The 25,653-nt window shown below is 36.8% G+C and overlaps 1 protein-coding gene across 2 annotated transcripts in view; it reads right to left on the reverse strand.

The window, feature by feature from the left end:
* The window catches only part of jbug (filamin-type immunoglobulin domains fbug), a 1,114,928-nt gene that overhangs the window by 554,624 nt on the left and 534,651 nt on the right, over positions 1-25,653 (reverse strand). For both annotated transcript variants that reach the window (XM_090381438.1, XM_090381439.1), the window contains exons 26-27: positions 22,611-22,778; positions 731-877 (exon numbers count right to left, since the gene is read on the reverse strand). In XM_090381438.1, coding sequence (XP_090237564.1) covers positions 731-877; positions 22,611-22,778 — 315 coding nt within the window. The remainder of the gene's footprint in view (positions 1-730; positions 878-22,610; positions 22,779-25,653) is intronic.

Genomic DNA, 25,653 nt, shown 5'->3' on the forward strand with positions numbered 1-25,653 from the left:
GATATCTACAGATCATCAAGAGCCCAGTTCAATATAAAAATTTGTATATCTATGAAATAATTTTTAATCGGGTAATTCAAGGAGCAAAACAGAATATAAAAAGAATTAAGCAAAGAAAGTAGCAGAAAAGTCTTTGCATATATGAATAATAAAAGAAAAGAATGGACACTGCCCAATTTCAGGCGAGACAAGGACCAGTACAGATCACCTTAAGAAGATGGCAATGGGCTGATCAGTTGCTTTACCTCAATATTAACATCAATTTACCACAAGAATAAAACCATACTTTTGAAATAAAATTAGACTTCAGTTCAGCTAACAACTATTCAGTATTAAATGAATTTGTGGTAAGTGAAAAACTATAGAGGAGAAATTATTGGATTTCCAATCTCACTTTACTTAACATTCTGGCTAGCCTATATTTTTCATTACCAGTGAAAATTTCTGTACTGCAGTTCATTCTACTCCACTTCCATTAGTGAATGTCAATGCAACATAAAAAAAGATAATAAAGATTCTCAATCTAATAGTTAAGGGTTTTAGTTTTTAATAATTTATATATTACACTAATACAAATATGTATATCTGAAAAACACACACACACACACACACACACACACATTTTTTTTAATGCAAGTATTTAGTATTAAATGAAATTAACAATTTGCAGTTTACAAAGAAAAATAATAAATAAATAAACTTAAATCAAAAGAAAATTTATATTACATACCAAAAACAGCTGAATGAACTTCACCGACATCAATTCCCATAGTATCAACGACGAATGTGGCAGGCTGGGCAACTGGGACTCTTTCTAAACCATCTCCTTTTAATTTAAGCTTTGATAAATCTATTATTTGGCATTCAAATGGACTTCCTTAAGCAAAAAGAAGAAAAAAATTTTACCTATGTATAACATACTTAAAAAAAAAAAAAAAAATTTCTTTTAAGGATATATATGACCAATTACAAACATTATCATATCGTATCATATCACCAGAAAGAACAGGCTGGAAAATGCACACTGGAAAGATAAAGTTGGGGAAACTTTCCTTGTTGTATGTCCACCTTACAAGGAATAAATTAAACTCTTCTCTCCATACATATGGGGGGGAAGGGCCTATATTCCAGTTTTACAATTATGGATTAAGAATTACATTATTTTTTTTATTAGGATAATGCATATACAAAGTTTATTTGAAACCAGAGTTATTTGAAAAAGCTATTATGGCAGTACGATATGTGATTTGAGAATACAGTTGATATTCCCATGAAATTCTGTCGTGTAATTCTCAGGAAACACAAAATAATGACGGTTGTGTAAACTGAAGTAGAAGAGAATAAATGCTTAAGCAAAGTTAGTTTGCAGAGTAGAGAACTGAATTGTGAATAGATGCCGAATAGCAGATGCATATGTATAGACTAGTTTAGAAAAGGTAGGTAAAATAATAAATTTTAATTCATAACAACAGTACCAACTGAAATATGTGTAGAAAAGCCATGTAGCACAAAATGAACACTGTGTGATAGCAAATGGACTAAGTGTTTGTAAGAGAGGAATGATTAATTAATGTGACTGTGCCATTTTCTGGATGAGTCTAGGAGATTAATAGAAGTTTTAGGGAGACCAACTCAGAACAAGAAATATTGGGCCAGACGTAATGAATGGTATTCCCTGATTAGTATTGGTATTGGCAAATGACGCAAGAAAGGAAGTTCATACATCACCCCACTGAAAGAAACCCATCCCATTTCACCTATCCATTCCCTCCAACACTTTTCTAGTTCTTCCTTGAATTTATTTAAGCTATCCAAAGACAAACTTCCACATATTCTGCAACCATCCTTCCTCAATTTGAACTTTTGTCTCTCATATATGCAGTCTGAGAAAGAGGAAGGATCCCATCAGAATTTATGTTTGCTCAATCCATACAATGCCTAAAACACCTCAATCATATCACGTTCATGGTGCCTAGCCTCCAGATGCTGCAATTTGCAGAAAGGAAGCCTTTCTTGGTTAAGGCACCCTTTCGATCTCCCTTGCCAATCTCACTGCCCTTCTCTGTAGCTGTTCCAGCTCTATATAGTCTGAAATGAGGCCTTCAGACCTGTATACAGTATTCTATACGTAATTTGAAATAATTACCTGCTTATCCCTGCTAGCAAAATTCCTGTATTTCACTGACAAAACCCCATAAGCTATCCTGGCAGCAGCACTGCTCAGAGAATTTCATATTTGACTGCACAATTATCCCCAAAGTATTTTTGATTTTCCACTAACCTGAGAATAGTACAACACAGACATCAGGTACATTAAACAAGGGTAAAGTACCTACTGAAATGAACCTTACTGCTGCCCACGAGTAGCAGTGATGAACCTTACTGCTACTCATGGGCAGTACCTTGCATTTGTCAATGTTCAAATTTAATTGCCATTTGTCAGCCCATCTACCTAATTTTTCTAGATTGTGTTGGAATAGCATAAGGTCATTACTGTCATTAACTACCACGCCAACAATTATATCATCTGAAACTGGCCATTAAGGTTGATATGCCTTTATCAATATCATTAATAAATACACTACTGCTCCAATTTGTACAGTAGCCTCTCATGTGCAACAATATCAAAAGCTTTAGTGAAATCCAAGAATATAATATAAACATTATTTTTTGCAACCAGTTCCTTTGTGACCGAATCATAGTATCCAATCAAATTGGTCACACAAGATTTCCCCGTCACAAGCCCATGTTGTGTCTAAAGCATAACTGTATTCCTGTCTAGATAGTCCTGCATTTTTTTCTTTAACCAATGACTCCATTATTTTTGCTCCAAAAAGAAGTTAAGCTAATAGGAATGTGATTGACCATGTCAACCTCTGATCTCCCTTAGTGAATTATGGATCATTCATACATCTCCAATACACAGGGACTTCTCTTGAATTGAAAAATGCTCTCATAATTATGGCTAATCATTTGCTTACCTCTTTAGTTGCCTCACTTAATATAACTGGATAGATCCCATCCACCACATGTGCCTTTTCGATGTTTAACTTCCAACGGCTTCTCTTCCACTTTCTTCCCAGTTCAGTTATTTTAATATCATTTAGCCCCCTGTTAAAGTTTGATAAATTTTTGCATCCACTTCCATTTAGTGTTTACATAAGTAAAGAAGTCTTTGATGTTTTTCTTTGCATCCTTTGCCAAATCCTCATAATCTGCCTTTGCTTGATTAACCTCATTTGTGACTTTATTACAGACTAGCTTATATGTGTCATAGGCTTCTGTGTCACATGATAATTTATATGCATCTCATGCATTTTTCTACTGGGCCACGAGTCTCATTAGATCGTCTGGCATCCATTTAGTTCTAAACCTTGAACAGTATTTTTTGGTATGGAAAGCGTAGCAGCTTCTATGATTATTTCCTCAAATGCTTCCATTTAGAATTTACTTATGGTAAAATCATCAGTTGGTCCCACTGTAGTCACCTTTAGAAAAGCAAAATCCCTTCCCATTATCCTTTATGGTAGTTACATCCTGAAGTAAATCCCACTTCAATACACTGCGATCAACGCCACCTAGTGGTTCTTTTATCTGCAGATTTTTTATGCATGAATTATCATCATCATCAGCCATTTTCAATCCACTGCAGGATGAAGGCCTCTCCAGCAACTTTCCAGTTCCTTCTGTTTTGAGCACTGGTCATCCATTTACTACTCAAAAACTCATGAATTTCATCTATCCATCTCCGCCTTTGTCTTCCAGGTTTTCCTCTAGCTCCTCTTGGGTACCATTCTGTTATTTTCTTAGTCCATCTGTCATCATGTCTTCGAGCTATGTGTCCTGCCCAAGACCATTTTAGTTCTTTAGCATTAGCATTAGCATTAGCATTAGTAGAGGCATTTGATGCAAGAAAGCAAGCTTATGCAGCATTTCAATTTTAGTTTTGATAAGAATATCCTTTACTTGAGTTTGCTGCTTAATCCATGTGTTTCTCTTCTTATCTAACAGTGATTCCCAATATAATTCGTTCCATTCTTCGCTGTGTAGTTCTTAGCTTCTCTTCCATTCTTTTAGTGTGTGCCCAAGTTTCACTTCCATAAGTCATGGTGGGGAGTATACATTGATTCATTATTTTACGTTTCAGACAAACTGGGATATTGCTCTTCAGTATGTGACTATATTTCCTGAATGTTATCCATCCAAAGTTTATTCTTCTCTTGACTTCCAGCCATTTATCATTATTACAGCTAATAACTTGTCCCAGATAAGTATATGACTCCACCTTTTCAATTACTGCTCCTTCAATCATTATTTCCCTTTCCGTGGCATACTTGCTCATATCATTACTTTTGTTTTAGCCATATTCATCTTTAGTCCAAAATCCTTACTAACTGTGCATAACTGATTAAGATTTTCCTCTAATTCTTTGGGATCATGGCTTATGACCACAATGTCATCTGTAAATCGTAAATGGTTTAGGTACTCTCCATTCACATTGACTCCTTTCTGCGACCAGTCTAATCTTCTGAAAGCTTCCTCAAGGGTAGCAGTAAACAGCTTCGGAGATATTGTGTCTCCTTGTCGAACTCCTTTCTCGATTTTAAATTTGCTACTGTCTTTGTCTAGTCTAATAAAGGATGTAGCACTCTCATATATTTTCTTCAAAATCATAATATATGGAGTATCTATGCCTTGTCTTTCCAGTGCCCGAAACATTGCCTTATGCTGTATGGAGTCAAATGCCTTTTCATAATCCACAAATGCCAGGCATTATGGTGTTTTATATTCATTTGCTTTCTCCATTAGCTGTGATATTACGTGAAGGTGATCCATAGTTGAGAATCCTGTCCTAAAGCCAGGTTGCTCTTTCAGTTGATTCTCATCAAGTATTCTTTCTAATCTGTTAGTAATGACCCTTGTGAACAACTTGTAGATGTGGGATAACAAGCTAATTGGTCTATAATTTCCAATTTCTGATTTATCTCCTTTCTTATGCAGCAAAACTATGATTGCATTATTCCACTGCTTAGGCACCACACCTTTTCTAATGCACTTTGTGAAGAGCCTTGCCAGTTTTTGTGTTATGTCTCTTCCTCCCAATTTTAACAACTGTACAATAACTTCATCTTCAAACGGGGCTTTCTGATTCTTCATTTTCCTCAATGCATGTTCTACCTCATCAGGAAGAATATCGGGTATGTCGTATGTGTTGCTACTTTGCAATCCATCTTCCCCACTGCTGGTATTATTCCCTCGCTCCTTGTATAATTCTCTATAGTAGTCTTCTGCTATTTGAATTATGCCTTCTCTGCTGTTTATAAGTACACCATCGCTATTCTTCAGTTTCAGTATCATTTGTCTTTCTGTATTACTGCTCATGGCTGCTGATTTAAATCCTTTGTTTTCCCTTAATGCTTGTTCTACTTTTCTTGTGTTAAATCTTCTTATGTCCTCTCTGAGTCTCTTTCTAATGGCTTTGCATAACTCAGTATACTCAATTTTCTCCCTGTCAGTGTTTTTCTTGCTCTTCATTTGTCGTCTTTGGTTCATCATGACAAGTGTTTCTTGACTAATTTTTTCTTCTTTGGATTTCTGTTTCCCTATAGGTTTCTTGGGCTTTATCACTTTCAGAAAGTTGTAATATTCCTCGTCGATATCTTGGTCCTGAGCAGTCTGCAGAAGCTCAAACTTGTTCTTAAGTTCCAGTACATACTGCTTTTTCTCCTCCTCTGTTATTTCAAAGACCTTTGTATTATTTACTCGAGTCAGTTTTTTCCTTTCCTTTCCTACATCTATATCAAGTGTACATCTTACCATTCTGTGATCACTTCCAACATTTACCTTATTCAGGACGGTAACATCAGTCACAATATATCTTCTGTTAGTGAGGATGAAGTCGATTTCATTAGTTGTTAATCCATTTGGACTCTTCCATGTCCACTTTCTGTTCACCCTTTTCTTGAAAAAAGTGTTCATTACTGACAGTCCTTGAGATTCTGCAAATTCCACAAGTCTTTCACCTCTTTTATTTCTTTCACCAATTCCAAAATTTCCTATAGTTCCCCTTTCTGCGCTGTTTTGCCTTTTTCCAACCTTAGCATTGAAGTCCCCCATAATAATAGTGTAGTGGGTTTTCTGCTCATCTAGAAGACTCTCAATTTCAGTGTACATTTCTTCATCCTCTTCATCATCATGGCTCGATGTTGGTGCATAAATCATTATAATCTTTAGCTTGTACCTCTTAGAAATCTTGAATATTAGTCTTGACACCATTGGTGATGTACTTTTGAATTCCAAAATGTTGTTTTTAAAATCTTTATGGACCAGAAACCCAACTCCACCTTCACTCCTTTCACTGTTTCCATTGGTGTACAGCAGATTTCCACTTGATAAACTTATAAGTGATTCATTTCTTCTTCTTGTTTCAGCCAAACCGATGATATTCCAATTCACATTTTCTAATTCTTTTTCCAGCTCTAATATCCTGTCTTCACCGATGAGTGATCGTACGTTATAACAGGCCAAGTTCAATTTCCGTGCATGGCAGCCTGGTCGTACCCAGAGATTCTTAGCACCCTCTGCTTCCACTCTGATCCTCTCGCTGCCGTAAGAGGGAGAGTGAAAGCTGCTGGGGACTGAGGGCCATTTGTATTGTTGTGCTCTCATTGCTGGAGGGTTTGGTCTTTTCCTCTTCGTGCTGACCAGGCGTCTTGAAGAGAACCACTCTACACGTTCGTTGCCAACTGACGTAACAGGGCTTACCATCGAGAAGGTGTGCATGAGTGGATTTTAGGGAGGCAGGCCAACCGGACTTCTCCTAAATCTTCTGTAATAGAGAGATATTGGATCCATCAGTGTTTTAGGCTGAGTGTCTGATAACACACAGGATACCTGTTCCCCTCTAAGCCCCATGAATTATCACTACTGATAATCAGATCAAGTGTATTACTATTTCTTGTTGTGTCTCTACTATGCTGCTGTAGAAAACACAAGCATGTTAGAGATGGATTTGTGGATTTTTTGGATGACCAATAAAGTCACAAAATTCTTGCTAGTGTGAGTGACCAACCCACAAGTTCCACTCAATATCTGCAAAGTTAAAAGCCCATTACAAGATAATCTGATTTACTGGCCTACTCTAATTCTCTATAGAGTTGTTTGTTATACTCATCAGAGTCATTAGACCTAGAACACACTTCTCTTGTTTTTGCTTTCCAAGCACTTATGTCACATCAAACTGACTCAACATTGCAGTGGCCACCCATATCAACTCAACTGCATGCCTTAAAATTTGTGCTTCTTAACTAAGAGCAGAATCCCCCTCCCCACTATCCTATATGTCTGCATATAGGATAGTGGGTACTACTGTTTTTGGTGAACAGACATGGCAGCATAAACTCAAAGTTATACTCTCCTCTCTGCCCCTGTTGATCACACAAGAAAGCAATCACCTCATCTTCCAATGCCGCATTTATCAGGACCTAAGGGCTCAACTACAAATACTCACTGAAGCATATGATCAAGGAAATGTCAAAAATCTCATCTCGACGACTGAATTTGTGGATGGCTCTTGCAATGCAGGCAAAGAATCCTTACTACTGTAAGCAGAACACTGATGCAGGTGGCCACCAATTTGGACACTCACCAATAATATAAAGACCAAAGCATGATGCCAAGTTGAAGAAACTGATCGGAACCAATGGTTCCACTGTCCTAACTCTACTTTTCTCAAGGAATACCTCTCTCTACAATCTCATACTGCCTAAAAATTTATCCTTCCCCGAAACCTGACTTCCCCCACTGACATACAATCTTTCTTTTATGTTAACTTTCGTGGAGGGTGGGGGTGAAGAGCTTCTCTCTGGTGGAACCGCCCTCTGGGCATATGGTCAGTGCAATGTGGATCCTGGAGCGTCTCAACGTGGCTAGAGATGGGAGGTATGGGGTGATGAATAATTCATTTATGCTCCCATGCCTGAGTAGATGCCAGAGGCTGGCAAACAACACTCAACAGAACAAACACACCACCGTGCATTCGATGAGGGGAACCCTGGAGACTGCCATGAAACATAAGGCTTGAAGTGGTGAAACCCATGTTTAGTCTCTAGAGCAAAGTTTCCGGCATCCCCCTCCCCCTCCATACTTCTCCTTCAACCCATGCACTGTACTAAGTACTACAGGTTTTGATACCGTTCGTTTTTGGGGTTTTCATAAAAAAAAAAAAAACATATATATATATATAATTTTATTCTTTATATAGAGGTACTAAGTAAAAATCAATTATAGATCACCTGTAAATTAAAAAGATACTGTACACCTTTTTATAATGAAATGAAGATATAAATTGAAAAATAATAATAAGTTTAAGTAACTTAAACCCAAATTATGTGGCACCCTGGTTGAAAACCACTGGCTTAACGGAATAGTTTCAATTTCTGTATTTTTATATATATATATATATTTTTTTTTTGTATTTTACACCACTAAGATCAGGATATACATTGCAGTGTTGTCTTTTAGATATAAACCTGTTGATCACCTTCTTTATTTAGCTTCCCAAAACGGCTTTCGATATAAAGATTAATAGTAGATACTGTATTTGGGCTATTCTGCCAGTTTTCTGAATCTGTTATTTTAAAATTTCTTTACAGCTGATCTCTATTTTATTTTTTTAAATTTAAATTTTGTTGTTTTAGGTCCTTCAGGGAAAAAGATATCAACTAACATTACCAAAACATCCAGCACAGCTTTTGATATTCAGTTTCAGCCTTCAGAAGTTGGTAAATATTTCTTACGAAATTAAGCTACCTTTGTGAAATTTATTATTAGAAGTAACCTGCCGAAATTTAAATGCAGTATTAACTCCATCTCTTTAAGACACTGTGCTATATCTTATATCTAAATATAGGATAATGTACATAAAGGTAGTCTTATGTGAATTTAGCCTTCAGGACCTGGACAACCTGAGATTCAGGGTTTACATGAAAATCTAAAAGATACTTAGTTGATTAAAAAATATTCTTAAGGAAGAGGAAGAAGAAATTAACAAGGTAAGTGTTACAAATGTTTATTTATTGGAGGCTATATCAATACTTCACTGGAATTGATTTGGTGAATACTTCATGAAATTTTCCAATTTCTCTGGAAGATTATTGGCATTTATGTTTTTACAGCTTTCTCGAAAGTTTACTTTCTTCCATTTTTCCCCCCCACACAAACATAACACTTATATGTATCAATGTATGCATTTTATTTATGGAAGTGGTTTGAAAAGCCAAGAGTAGGGAGATCTCACTCTGCTTGTTGCCTAAGCAGAAAATATTAATAACATGTTCAATATAAGTTGTTTCTGGTTTTTCTGTCTTGTACTGTAGAAATATACACAAGTTTTGTGTGATTTCTTCACTTGTAAATGATTACTTCTCCTAATTATATGCTTTTAAACATATTTTTGGAAAACTTTCAGGTTGCCCATTAACTTATTTGCTTCATCTGTGTGTGTGTGTGTGTGTGTGTGTGTGTGTGTGTGTGTGTGTGTGTGTGTGTGTGTGTGTGTGTGTGTGTGTGTGTGTGTGTGTGTAGACATATCATACTATAGAAGGGTGGGAGACTTACCATTTATAGATGGGAAAGGTGTTTTATATTTTTCATTCAAATCATTCTTTGTCTCTATAAATTCTTTATCATATAAATTGTTCATCAAATTTCACTTTATTAGACAGTTTTTTTTTTTTTGCTTGTGAACAGTTTTGTGTTTCTCCTGATTTAACCATGCCACTGTTGCTTAATTACATTAATTAATGGTAACATGCCACAAAAGAATCATTATTTGTGAGTGTTCAGGGATTTGTATACTGATATGTTCCCCTGTATTTCTGAGTTAGAAATAGGAAGATTTACTGGGATCGGATTAACCGGGACACTTCAAGATTTCAAATTAAAAAAATAATAATAAAAAACCCATAAATCGTAAAATTCAAAAGTAATAAATAGAATAGGTATAAACAGATGTCTTGCAAGTCATAAATAAGCAACAAGAAACAGCGTTATAAGTCGTCATTGGGAGATTAGTATTTCCATTATCTTGCAACCCCCCCCCCCCCACTGATAAAAGAAACACACACACACACACACACACACACACACACACACACACACACACACCAAATGTTTAGTTTTTTTAGTGCATTGTGCCTATTGTAGTCTTTCATTATGCATGTCAGGAATGTCGGATTTTTTTTTTTTTTTTTTTTGATTTTTTTTATAGTAACTTTTTTTTTTCTTCTGTTAAGAAATCTCAAAAATGATGGATAAACGTAAGAGTTGTGCTTTCAATTAAAAAAAAAATTTGAAATTATTCATAAGTTTTAAAACAATGGATCCGTTAAATTTCTAAAGAACCATCATGATGTTGGTGACCAAACCATATATAACATCGTAAAGAATAAAGGGAAGCTATTAGATTTAAAATTGACATTGTAAAAAATAAATGGACGGATCGTATTGGACACACGAATAGTGGATGGTAAGTTTTTTTCGTTTTTTATCTATCACCATACTTTTTATGTAAGTTGCTGAACATTTTTCGTTACAGTAAGTCCCCGACTTACGTTACATTATGTATATTTTTTTTATGACTGAAGATTTCAAGTGAAAGGGGTACACATTTCATCATAATGCAAAAACTCATAGAATTCTAGCTTTCGGTATTATCACAAATGCAATAAGATCGAGTTTACTACCCATTTATAATTAACTTCACTAACAGAAAGAAAAGCCCAATAACCCAGGGAAAAAAAAAAAAAATTGTTTTATTGTTTTATGGCATTGACCTCCAGAAATGTGCTTAGTAAAGTGCGAGCTCGGGTGGAGTGATAATAGTGAGTTTTCACCTTAACCCTGTGAAGTTAAGGCTCAGCTGGACAGGTATTTCAAACAAACAGAGGGGTGAAGTGGAAGTCGTTATTTTTTATTTATTTATTTTTTTTTTTTTGGCTGATGTTGCATAAGCTTGCTTTCTTGCATCATATGCCTCTGCTAATGCTAAAAGTTCTTTTCAGAAAATTTCATTTTGACGATTATTATGGTGCCGACTAAGAGAATAAGTGACAGCATTACTAATAAATCTACCAAGAAAAAAAGCGATAGAGTTGGATCAGAAAAATAAAATAATAAGGATGTATAAAAATGGCCAAACATTAACAAGTATCGTGCGGAATTCAGATTTGTCAGTGGCAACGGTGAACACAATCATAAAGGAGAAAGACAGAATACGAGAAGTGGTTGGCACCAATGGAAGTCAACTATAATAACCAAGGCTACGAAATACATACCAGTTTTTACAGTACAATAACATGCGTTTTTTTTTTTTCCATTTATGTTTTCTTATGTGCTACTCCGACTACTTCGCCATTGTCCCCAGATAAAGGTTTTAATTGAACTAATTAAAATATATATAACTATTTTTCTTCATTCTTCTGAGGATATAGCAGCAATATTTTATAGCCATTCCCGAGTTACGTAAAACTCGACTTACATAGGAAGTCCTGGAAAGTATCTCTTGCGTATGTCGAGGACTTAATGTATTTTTGGATTAACCAAGAAATCGATTATCCGGGAATATTTTTTTACCATCTATCCCAGAAAATCGAGAGTCTACTGTATATATTAATTTAAAATTTCAAAATATATAAGAGCAAAAAAGCTCAATCCTGCCTATTTCAATGCTATTTGTAAAATATAGAAATCAACTCATACCTTTTTATAGGAAGTTCTGAACTGGCAAAAGTTTGGACATCGTTTGTCCAAACTTTTGCCAGTTCAGAGATGCAATCTCTAAGGTTAATTGTAACCTCCAAGTTTCTATTTTCTGATAATGCACTGACAATCTTCATTATTATTCTCTTTCGATAATGAAATTTAAAATTTTTAATAATGCAATGCCGTGGTCCATTGGCTGGAGTTTTGACATTATGTTTGGTGGTAAAAACAACTTCGCACTTTTAAGTTTGGCAGAAATATTGGCAGGCTGTGCCGGACAGTTGTCAGTTACCAACACAATTTTCCTTTTTTCTTTTGTTATACACTAGCCTAGTTTTAATATCCATTCTTCAAAAATATCACTTGTCATCCATGCTTTTTTATTAATTTTATTAATGTAGTCAACTTCCAAAGATTTTGTGCCTCTAAAACATCTTGGGTTTTTTGATATTCCGATGACTAAAAGTCTTAATTTTTCACTTCCTGTCATATTTGCTCCAGCTAGCACAGTGATTCTTTCATTGCTTTGTTTTCCACCAAAACATTTATCATCCTTAAAAGCAAGTGTTCTATTCGGTAAACATTTAAAGAATAAACCCATTTTGTCAGCATTAAAAACATCCTTATGCTCATTTTCTTCCAAAATCTTCTTTGGTATTGTTCCTCCAACTGTTGCAGTCTTCTTCGCTTACATTAACACTTTCTCCACAAATATCCTTTTCCCTAATTCTGTGGTGCTTCTTAAATTTATCTAGCCACCCAGTGCTTGCATTAAATTCTGTATGTCCAAGGGACTGTGAAAATTTCAGAGTTTGTTGCTTAATTATTAGGCCTGATATTGGGATGTTCTTTTCACGTATCATTTGCACCCATTTTAGAACAGCTTTATCAACATCTTCGTATATACACAAAATTCGCTTCTTCTCTGCTCCTCCTTCAATTGCATTTAAAATTGATTCTCGATTTTTTTTTAAATCTTAGATAAACTGGTTGCAGATATGCCATATTTCTCCAAAACATCTTTTTTCTGAAAACCCTGGTCAATATCATAATCTTTGCTTTATCATTAATACTTAAACACTTTCTCTTCGACATTGTTTCCGCAATTGTAAAAATTACTGGCTGCAGCTCTTGCCGATACATACACTGCAAACTTCGCTGCGCTGGCCATATAGTAAATTGTTAGTACAGGCACCATCTACTCAATGACGTTCCCTTGCCAATTCAACAGTATCACTCACTTTGAAGAAATATACAAATTTGTGAATTTCTTTTATTCTGCTTTCATTCATATATACACGAAAGAAAATTTATGATTAACGTATGCTGTATGTTACTTTTCAGAAAAAAAAAAAAAAAAAAAAATACAAGAGCATATAGCCTATGTGTTGATGATGAATGAAATTAAAAAAAAAAAAAAAAAAATTCACGAAAACCATCTACTGGGAGTCCAATTAGACGAGAACAGACATATCATTTGATTGACATGAAGGTCACGTGGTACAGTTGAGGTGAGAAGCTAATGTCACTCAGTAGGCGTTACTAAAAACCGACTATGGTAGCATTCTCTGCAATGCTGCCGCAGAAAGCTAAAGGTTTACCGCAGCGAATTTTGTTTTCCCGTGAGCCAACATCAATTTACAAATCTACCCTATTTATTGTAAAGTTCATTACCACTTTTAAGAAAACCCATTTGGTTTAATAACTGTAACAAAAATGAAACAAAGACTGTCCTACTGGTGTCAATGGCCACAAGTGTTCACTAAAAGGATTATTATTTAATTCCAGATGCTAATGTGCAATTTTGGAAGAAAGGAGGCAGTATATTTGAGCGGCTGTTTAGCAGTAAATGCTTGAAAATCTTCAAAAATGCTTTTATTAATTTTTTTAAAAATTCGTTATAGAGAGACTAATATTTCGTTATATGGGGTTAATTTTACATGTAATTTCATTTCAAGGTGCAATGTTTTGCGAAAAAATTCGTAATATAGAGAAATTCGTTAAATAGAAGTTCGTAATAGAGAAGTTCCACTGTATATATATCTATTTGTAGGCATTCTGTGTGTTATCAGACACCCAGTCTAAAACACTGATGGACCAATATCTTTCTATCTCAGAAGATTTAGGAGAAGTCTGGCTGGACTGCCTCCCTAAAATCCACTCATGCACACCCTATCGTTGGTAAGCCCTGTTACATCACTTAGGTGGCAACGAACGTGTAGAGTGGTACTGTTCAAGACACCTGAACAGCGTGAAGAGGAAAAGACCAAACCCTCCAGCACATGACAGAACAACGAAACAAATGGCCTTCAATCCCCAGCTGCTTTCACTCTCCCTCTTACGGCAGCGGGAGGATCAGAGTGGAAGCAGAGGGTGCTAAGAATCTCTGGGTACCAGGCTGCCATGCACAGAAACTGAACTTGGCCTCTTACAATGTAAGATCGCTCATTGGTGAAGACAGGATATTAGAGCTGGAAAAGGAATTGGAAAATGTGAATTGGAATATCATCTGTTTGGCTGAAACAAAAAGAAGAAATGAATCACTTATAAGTTTATCAAGTAGAAATCTGCTGTACACCAATAGAAACAGCGAAGGTGGAGTTGGGTTTCTGGTCCATAAAGATTTTAAAAAAAAACAATGTTTCAGAATTCAAAAGTGTATCACCAAGGGTGCGAAGACTACTACTCAGGATTTCATAATGATTTATGCTCCAGCATCGAGCCATGATGACGAAATGGTTGAAGAAATGTACACTGAAATGGAGTCTTCTAGATGAACAGAAAACCCAGTACACTGTCATTATGGGGGACTTTAATGCTAAGATTGGAAAGAGACAAAAACAGTGCAGATAGGCGAACTATAGGAAATTATGTAATTGGTGAAAGAAATGAAAGAGGGGAAAGACTTGTGGAATTTGCATTATCTTGAGGATTGTCAGTAACGAACACTTTTATTCAAGAAAAGGGTGAACAGAAAGTGGACGTGGGAGAGCCCAAATGGAATAACAACTAACGAAATCGACTTCATCCTCACTAACAGAAGATATATCATGAATGATGTTACCGTCCTGAACAAGGTAAATGTTTTTGGAAATGATCACAGAATGGTAAGATGCCCACTTGATATAGATGCAAGAAAAGAAAGGAAAAAACTGACTCGAGTAAATAATACGAAGGTCTTTGAGATAACAGATGAGGAGAAAAAACAGTATGTACTGGAACTGAAGAACAAGTTTGAGCTTCCGCAGACTGCTCAGCACCAAGATATCGACAAGGAATATTACAACTTTCTGAAAGCCTGTGCAACCTATAGGTAAAAAGAAATCCAAAGAAGAAAAATTAGTCAAGGAACACTTGTCACGATCAACCGAAGACGACAATAAACACTGACGAGTAGAAAATCGAGTATACTGAGTTATGCAAAGCCATTAGGAAGAGACTCAGAGAGGACATAAGAAGATTTAACACAAGAAAAGTAGAACAAGCATTAGGGGAAAAGAATGGAATTAAATCAGCAGCAATGAGCAATAATACAGAAAGACAAATGATACTGAAACTGAACAATACCGATGGTGTACTTATAAATAGCAGAGAAGACATAATTCAAATAGCAGAAGACTACTATAGAGAATTATACCAGAAGCGAGGGAATGATGCCAGGAGTGGAGAAGATGGATCGCAAATTAATAACACATACAACATACCTGATATCCTTCCTGATGAGGTAGACCATGCGTTAGATAAAATGAAGAATCAGAAAGCCCTGGGGGAAGATGAAGTTGCTGTAGAGTTGTTAAAATTTGGAGGAAGAGACATAACACAAAAACTAGCAATGCTCTTCACAAAGAGCATTAGAAAAGGTGTGATGCCTAATCAGTGGAATAATGCAATCACAGTTTTGCTGCATAAGAAAGTAGATTAATCAGAAATTGGAAATTATGGACCAATTAGTTTGTGATCCTACACTACAAGTTGTTCACAAGGGTCATTACTAACAGATTAGAAAGAAGATGTGATGAGAATCAACCGAAAGACAAGCTGGCTTTAGGACAGGATTCTCAACTATGGATCACCTTCATGTAATGTCACAGCTAATGGAGAAAGCAAATGAATATAAATCACTATTGTGCCTGGCATTTGACTCCATACAGCATAAAGCAATCTTTTGGGCACTGGAAAGACAAGGCATAGATACCCCATATAATATGATTTTGAAGAAATTATATGAGAATGCTACCTCCTTTATTAGACTAGAAAAAGACATTAAGAAATTTAAAATTGAGAAAGGAGTTCGACAAGGAGACACAATATATCCAAAGTTGTTTACTGCTGCCCTAGAGAAAGCTTTCAGAAGATTAGACTGGTCACAGATCAGAGTGAATGTGAATGGAGAGTACCTAAACCATTTAAACTTTGCTGATGACACTGTGGTCATGAGCCACGATCCCAAAGAATTAGAGGAAATCTTAATCAGTTATGCAGAGTTAGTAAGGATTTTAGACTAAAGATGAATATGGTTAAAACAAAAGTAATGATGAGCAAGTATGCCATAGAAAGGGATATAATGATTGAAGGAGCAGTAATTGAAAAAGTGGAGTCATATACTTATCTGGAACAAGCCATCAGCTGTAATAATGATAAATGGCTGGAATTCAAGAGAAGAATAAATTTTGTATGGATAGCATTCAGGAAATATGGTGACATACTGAGGAGCCATATCCTAATTTGTTTGAAATGTAAAATAATGAACCAGTGTATACTACCCAGCATGATTTATGGGAGTGAAACTTGGGCACTCACCAAAAGAATGGAAGAGAAACTGAGAACAACACAGTGAAGAATGGAACGAATTATATTGGGAATCAGACTGTTAGATAAGAAGAGAAACACATGGATTAGGCAGACCCAAGTAAAGGACATTGTTATCAAAACTAACGAATTAAAATGGTCTTGGGCAGGACACATAGCTCGAAGACATGATGACAGATGGACTAAAAAAATAATAGAAGTACCCCCAAGAGGAGCTAGAAGAAATCCTGGAAGACAAAGGCAGAGATGGATAGATGAAATTCATGAGTTTCTGGGTAGTAAATGGATGGCCAGTGCTCAAAACAGAAGGAACTGGAAAGTTGCTGGAGAGGCCTTCATCCTGCAGTGGATTGAAAATGGCTGATGATGATGATGATGCTGCTTCACCTTATTGTCAGTCTACACATATGTACGAATAGGCAGATCTTCCCCCCCTCCATGAGCAGATATGGGTTAGATGTGTGTGCCCAATAAGCATCCTAGCCAGGATCACCTCCTCTTGCATATTTGATGGCATGCTTGATGCCCACAGCTTATCTTTCCCATTTAAGTTGCAGCAGATTGAGCCTGCCAGATTTGCAACCATTGTTCTTCACACACATTTTTTATGACTGATTTGTAGTCTGTATATGGCACTTGGTAGTCAGGAGAGCATGCAGTGATTGGATGATTAAATAAAATTTTCTGTTTATACTCCAGCCAGACAACCAAGTCAGTAGAGATTACAATAAATCGTCAATACAAATATTTATCGTATTTAGTAGTCACGGGCTTGGTCTCTGGTCGACTCAAGGAACGCATGCTAAGCACTCTCGCTCCTAACCACTCATCTACGTCAGGCCTTAACAGCAGCTTGATCTGCATATTCATTTCCTTTGATGCCTACATCACCTGGAATCCAACAGAAAGTGACTGATTGGTCAAGAGCTTGTAACACGACTATCTATGATCTGATTTGCTTCAATACGGGTTGGACTGGTTTGAATAAATTTTTCACTGCTGTCATTGCACTGAGTCAGAGTAGATTATAGTTTGCTTACCGGACAGATTAATCACATGATCCAGAGTTATTTTAACCTCCCACAGTTTGGCAAAATAGACGCTGCATTCCTTCGGTTGTTGTTGTTATTTTGGTTTTTAGGAACTTTAGCAATTGTAGGTGGTAGATGACTTTCATCAACCAGTGAAATACCACCACTTTGCTTATTGGAGGCTTAAATTGGTGAAACCCATGTTTAGTCTCTAGAGCAGAGTTTCCGGCATCCCCCCCTCCCCCCATACTTCTCCTTCAACCCCTTGCACAGTACTAAGTACTATAGGTTTTGATACCTTCGTGTTTTGCTCTGGGAATATGCGATGGTCATTCCCTGACCTTTCTGAATCCTCCGTATTTGGTGGTCAGGGGCTCGAACTCCGGTCTAATCAAAAAGCGTGTGCTACGCAGTGCTGCTCCTGCCCACCTAGCTACAGAGGCGCCACATTCCTTATGAAGGGACACAGAACTGTAAATGATAGAAGAAACTGCCGCTGCACCCACTATCGTACTTGTTTTTGAGTCACCGATATATATATTTGGAAACACCGAGAATTTTTGGCTACATGCAGCATGGAGTTTCCTGAGGGTGAGATCTGCTACTTGCTCCCCCCCCCCCATTGTTGGAATGAGAAATCACAGACCGGTGTATAATAAGACCATGGAGGGTCGTGTGTACTTGTTTTTTGAAAGTGTTACCCATATCCAAAATCCAGTATTGTGTTCACTGTAGCAACCTTATCCCAATTGGCTTGTTTTCATTCGGTTTGTTGTCATAAAAGAGGGTCAACCGGAGTTCAAATAAAGTATGGCCAGATAAGATGAAAGGGAAGGCTCCTTATTTTTGCTGCATAGTTGAGTAGCAACATTTTCTTCTAAAGATGGAGTGGAGGTTCGTGTGCCACTATATAAAGACACTGTACAGGGGATGTTCTGAATGCTCTCTTTTTCATGCATGAAGAATTTCAGGAAATTCTTCATGCATGAATAATCATGCACTGATAATCAGATCAAGATTATTAATCCCTTTGGGTGCATCTTGACCATGCTGCTGAGAAAACAGTCATCCAATGAATCCACAAAACTCTTGCTAGTGATCAACCCACAAATTCCAATCAACATCTGCAAATTTAAATCCCCCATTACAAGACAACCTCATTTACTGGCCCACTCTATTTCTCTGTCTACAGTACTCGTCAGAGTCATTAGGCCTATAACACATTCCTCTCAACTTTGCTTTCTCAGTGCTTTGTCACACCAAAGTGACTCAACATTCAATAGTGGCACATGTCAACTCGATGCACTTCCTTAGACTATGTATTTCCAAACTAACAGCATAACCCCTCCTCCCTTCCTATACATATGGTACTCCCCAAATTATAATTCTGCATTCGTTATATCTGTGTGACACATGTTTGATATCCCAACAATGTCTGCCTTTGATGCCTTGACCAGTACTTCAAATTCATTGAATTTATTTACCATACTACTAGCATTGGTGTACATTTAAGTATATATGCACCTGTTCTTTCTCTTAGCTACCCAAATAGCCAATGTATTTATGTGTTCCATGATGACCCACAGCAATTCTAGAAATCCCAAGCACCTTGCTTTCCAGACTGCTGCTCATTCCAGTAGAAGCAGTGCAAGAATCGCTTTCACCTCTGACTCCCCAACCCCCAAGCTAGCAGTTTTCCTACCCTCCTAACACTGCCTGGATAGCATCAGGAAATATTCTTGCACCCTTTCTATTTAAGTGTATCCCATCCCTGTAGAGGCAGTCTCTCCTGTTAACAAGCACAAACCATGCTTAGAAAAATTCTACCCCCATGAGCCTTGCAAAATTGCTTCAGGGTTGAATTGATTGCCAAATCTTTCAACATATACTCCCTCCTATCATGTCTAGGCAGAATTGCAGACACTTTGAAATTAACCCTAACTTGCAACTTTTTTTAAACATTGCCCTGTACTCGTTAAGTAAGTCAGCAAATCTCTTACTCTTAATGCCATTAGTGCCAACATCTGCAACAATATCACCTTTTGTGCCTTAAAAGATATTTGCTCTACATCATCAACTTTTGTCCCTACAGAAATACCCTGGTCCTATTCCACCTATCCTCTTTGCACAATACATTTCCCATTTCCCCTACACAATAAATTAAGACATCTGAATTTACCTTCACAAACAAAATCCTGCATCTGCTTCAGCTACAACTAAATAAAACAATAAAAGAATTTAAAAAAAAACAAGCAAACATAATCAGAAGTAACAAAACAGTCCTAATACTAATACTTATTTTTATATTAACAGGTACGAGATGTGGCAATAAAGCTGTCAGACTACTGAATTAAAAGAATACAAAGTGAAGGAACTCAATATGGTTTTAATTTTATTCAAACTAATTATAACCTGATTATATGCACTTTAAAAAAAAAAAAAAAACCACATTAGAAACAGTTTCCGTAAATTTTGCCTATATTAATGAAGGTAAAAAAAAAAATTTAAGATTTTTAACCACTGATTAATGATTAATGCGGAACATTATTTTTAATGATCACCTGTCTACTGAACAACCACCAGCATAGAGTCAAAGTTTTATTTTGTGCCATACATAACAGTTTATTTATTATCAATATTTTTGCATATTCAAATTATATTGCATATATATAAAATTTAATTAAAAAACACTAGGTTAAATTCTAATTTTTTTAATTAAAAGCTAATAAAAATGCAATTAAGTTACTGTGGAATTAAGGAGAACAGAACATAAACTTACATGTAATGTCAGAAACATCACATAAAGAAGACTAAATAGTATACACCGATGAGCCAAAATATTATGACCGGCGAGTTGTTATGCAAATTGAAGCAATTGCAGGTGAACTACGTCATGCGCCGGTCAGGACATGGTATAAAAAACACCTGATACTGAGCTCCGTTAATCAGCGTTACTCTTGTTCTTCAGCTGGGAAAGGCAGCAATCTTAAGTGAGTTTCACAAAGGCCAAATTGTAATAGCCAGACGACAGGGTCAGAGCATACCCAAAAGGGCACAGCTGGTGGGTTAGCATTAGCATTAGTAGAGGCATTTGATGCAAGAAAGCAAGCTTATGCAGCATCAGCCAAAAAAAAAAATAAATAAATAAAAAATAACCACTTCTACTTCGCCCCTCTGTTCGTTCGAAATACCTGTCCAGCTGAGCCTTAAACTTATTCAGGCCATCAACTTCCACTCCACAACAAGGGATGGAAGTCTGTTCCACCAACCAACCACCCGCTGACTAAAGGCAAATTTCCTCACGTCTATCCTACATCTGTCTTTCCTCAATTTGAATTTATGCCCTCTCAGGTGATTATTCTGAGCAAGAAGAAGAATCCCATCCGCATTGAGCATGCTCAAACCATTCAAGGCTTTATACACCTCTATCAGATCACCTCGCTGGTGCCTAGTCTCCAGACTGTAATTTGCAAAACTTAAGCCTTTCTTCGTAAGAGCACCCCTTTGTTCCATTCACTAATCTTGTTGCCCTTCTCTGTACTCATTCCAGCATCTCTACATCCTTCTTGAAATGAGGCCTCCAGACCTGTATACAGTACTCTAGGTGTGGCCTGACCATTGCCTTATACAAGGGAATAATCACCTCCTTATCCCTGCTAGAAAAATTCCTATATATCATCGACAATACACCATGAGCTACTCTTGCAGCCCGTCTGCACTGCTCAGAAAACATCATATCTGCCTGCACAACCACCCCCAGGTCCCTTTCATTCTCTACCACTGTCAGTGTAGTAGCACATAGTTGATACGTTGTCTGGGGTTGCTGTTTCCCATATGTAGTACTTTACATTTGTCAATGTTAAACTTCATTTGCCACCTCTCAGCCCATCTGCTCAAACTTTCCGGATCCTGTAGCAGTAGCATAGTGTCAGTAGTGTCCTTGACAACCCTGCCAACCTTCGTATCGTCTACAAACTTGGACATTAAGTTGATCACGGTCAGCCTTGGTTAGTACCTACCGAAATTGGTCCGAGGTGGGAAAACCCACGAACAGTCGGAGAGGTGTTGGACGACCACGGCTCATCGATGCTCGAGGTGAGTGAAGGCTCTACCAAATGATATGTGGCAACAGAAGGGCAACTGTGGCACAACTTGCCAGTAAATGGAATGCTGGTGACAGGAGTAATGTGTTACAACACACAGTACATCGAATCCTGCTGAAAATGGGGCTGTGTAGCCGCAGGCCGCTCCAAGTGCCCATGCTAACCACAGTTCACAGGCAACAGCACCTACAATGGGTACGTGATCATCGAAACTGGACCTTGAGTGATTGGAAGAAGGTTGTCTGGTCCAATGAACCATGTTTCGTGTTGCGCCATGTGGACAGCCAAGTACGTGTGCGTCATTTACCTGGGGAAGTGATTGTACCTGTATGCACCGTGGAACAAAAACAAGCCGGTGACGGGCAACGGTGTCGTGCTTTGGGCAATATTCTGATGGGATACCCTGGGTCCAGTCATCCATGTGCCGGGCACTCTGACATCTACGACCTACCTAAACATCATTGCTGACCAGGTACACCCTTTCATGGCAATGGTCTTCTCTTCTGGCGGTGCCGTATTTCAGCAGGATAATGTGTCATGCCACACTGCCCGGATTGTTTGAGACTGGGGTTTGCGGAGCATGAGGAAGACTTCCAGCTATTGCCCTGGCCTCCAAATCGCATCAAGCATCTGTGGTTTGTGTTGCAACAACTTCAATCTGCGGTGTCTCAACCATGGACCTTACAGGAGTTAAAGGATCTTCTGGTTACATGTTGGTACCAGATACCACAAGACACATTTAAAAATCTTGTAGCATCCATCCCTCACCGGGTACAAGCTGTTTTGGCTGTACGTGGAGGACCAAGATCATATTAGGTAGGTGGTCACAATGTTTTGGCTCACTGGTGTAAATATTGCACACTATACACTTTGGAAAAAATTTAAAAAATAAATGTGTTCAAACCTGGTATATGTTCGCCATTGAACTTTAATTCTACTATATGTGGTTTGGAATCTTTTGGTGTAAAGGAAATTGCATACAAAGAAGAACTTTGGGCTTGAGGAACAGTGGGTACTTGTCCGTTGTTAACCATTACTTCAAGGTTGCCTGGCCCTGCATTAGCAGTTTCCACTAATATTTAAAGATAAAATAAAAACATGGTCTAGATAGATACAAATGAATTTCAAACAAAGGAAATTTAAAAATACTAACTTCACTATTATTAAAATTCTTAACTAAGATAATGTCCATTTATGAAAAAAAATTGTTGTAACCAGCAAGCCAATTCAGGGTGTACAAGTAAAACTACAAATGTTTTATTCAGAGTTGGCTTGTTCCTCATAATCTTTGAACTATTAATTTAATGACATTTGAGGTCCATTCAAAGTGTATCCGGAATATGCTTAATGTTCAAAGTTAAGACACGAGAGCACACACAGTGGCAAAGCATAACATGTTTAGGCAGGACCAACAGTAAGCTGTTCACTCACTAAGAGCAGTCTATTATTGTCATCTAATAAAGACGTTTTCACATCTCTTCAGATTTCAAAATATCAGAGTTCAATGAACAACCTGTGTATATTCCAATTTTAAATAAAATTGGAAAGCCATAAGTGAAACGTAACCTACATTACGATATGGTTTAGGGCTAAAGCCTCAGGTTATGTAAAGAGTTTAACTAATGTACAAGTTACTGCAATTGCATCATTTCTGTACAAAGCCAACTGCTTAAGTAGTTATAAATTGACATTATTAAGTACATCTCATATTGTGAATACCTTCACAATGAATTGCATTATATTGCACTACCTCGAATAAGTAACACTTCACCATAGTAGAAGACTATTGTTACTTATTCTCAGTGGATACCATCACCCATACATCACCATTTTGGAGCTTATTGGGTCTTCATCAGTGGGTGGGCAGGTACCCTGGTGTTGTAATGATGACAACCCAGTTGTGAAGTATAAATTCACAATATGAGAGATGTCTGATGGTGTGGAGTAATTTAGATTACGATATAGTTTAGGACTAAAACCTCAAGTTATGTAAAGAGTTAACTAATGTACAAGTTAGTGCAGTTGCATACAAACTATATCATAATCTAAATTACTCCACACCATCATGCTTCTCTCATATTGTGGATTTATACTTCGCAACTGGGTTGTCATCATTGCAACACCAGGGTACCTGCCCACCCACTGATGAGAAGTCAATGAACTCCGAAAGGGTGCCGTATGGGTGATGACATCTGTTGAGAATAAGTAATAATTGTCTTCTCCTATGGTGAAGTGTTACCTATTCGAGGTAGTGCAATATCATGGCAATTCATTGTGAAGGTAATCACAATATGAGATATATTTAATGATGCCAATTTATAACTACTTAAGCAGTTGGCTATGTACTGAAATGATGCAATTTCACTAACTTGTACATTAGTGAAACGTAATCTTAAAACAGAACATTTGGACTCAGCAATGGGCCATATGCCAGTTTCTGAGTAGCAGCACTGTTTAAAGGAGCATTAGCTCCTTTAAACAGTGCTTTAAACACTGTTTAAAGGAGCATTGTTAAAAGGTAATTAGCAATATTCAAAGATCTCAACTTCAACAAATGAAATCCTCAAATGCCAAATGAGATACAAAAACACAGAAGATTAAACAATGAATTAAACAATGAATTAAACAATGAAACAATGAGGAAATTCACCTGACATCACATCATCAAACATGTTCCTGCAAAGCTCATGCCATGACAGTTGTTATTTATGAGAACTCCAACCACAAAAGGTATTAGAATGGAAGTAAGTAACTTATGCCAATAATTAAAAAAAAATTGCTGGCTAAAACAAAACTTCCTCAATCCAATCTAAACCTTTTTTCCCATAATTTGAATTTATGGCCCTATTTCTGGAATCATTTAAAAATCAAAATTTCAACCCATTTCACTTTCTCCTATTAGAGCCTTATACATCTCAATCAAATCTCCTCTAAGGCACCTAGTTTCTAAACTCTGTATTCCACATATACAAAGTCTTTCCTTCACACAAAAGCCCTTTTGCTGATCTCAACAGGCAAATTGCCCATCTCTGGAACTTTTAAAGAAGCTTGATATATTTTTTAGATGTGGTCTCACAGTTGCCTTATACAACAGAAGTATGACCTCCACAACTCACTAAGTAAACATTTCATAAATCATCAACAGGACAACGCTGGACTGCCTTGCCACCAGATTAAATTGCTTCAAGAATATCGTATTAAACCAATATCATAACTCCCAAATCTCATTCTTCCTCTAGTATTTTTAATTCAATCCCACAAAGTGTAATTCTTACACTCTACTACATTAAAATATAACTGCCACTTCTCTGATCACCCTCGAAGTCTAAGTCATCTTGAAGAAGCATTGTTGGCACTGATCATTAAAAACTATGCCAATCTTGACATTATCTGCAAAATTTGACATTACACCCTGTATCCCTTCAATGTCATTTAAGAAAATCGAAAACAACAGTTGTCCCAGTAGCAATACTTGAGGAACCACACTTGTTACATTAGTCCAAATCTGAAGAGTTGGGTCCATGTCAATTTGGTGCAAGATAATTCAGTCTGACAGTTCAGTACATAACATTTCAATGCATGTGACAATTTCATGTATGGCAATTTGATGATAACAACAGTTTGTGAAATTCTTTATCATTCACCAAATTTGGGAAATCAGTGTACAAGACATGACCAAAAATGCAAACTCTTAACACATCATTCTATAAATGGTTGATTTAGTACATAGTGGTTATGAGATTCTAAAAACTTACGGGGATTATAAATTTAAAAACTAAGTTATGGGCTTTAAAAATTTTTCTAAGGAAGGAAAGTGCACCTTCCATTTATGGTTGTCTAATTAAAATAAATTAAATGAAGTGAGATGAAAGCTAATAGCCGTGCACAAGTGACTTTCAAAATCATCTTCAGTTAGCTATAGTGGGGAGGAAAGAGTGCGCTATATA

Source organism: Mastigoproctus giganteus, chromosome 9 (genome assembly GCF_048544385.1).
Source record: "Mastigoproctus giganteus isolate SK-2022 chromosome 9, ASM4854438v1, whole genome shotgun sequence".
Classification (NCBI taxonomy): domain Eukaryota; kingdom Metazoa; phylum Arthropoda; class Arachnida; order Uropygi; family Thelyphonidae; genus Mastigoproctus; species Mastigoproctus giganteus.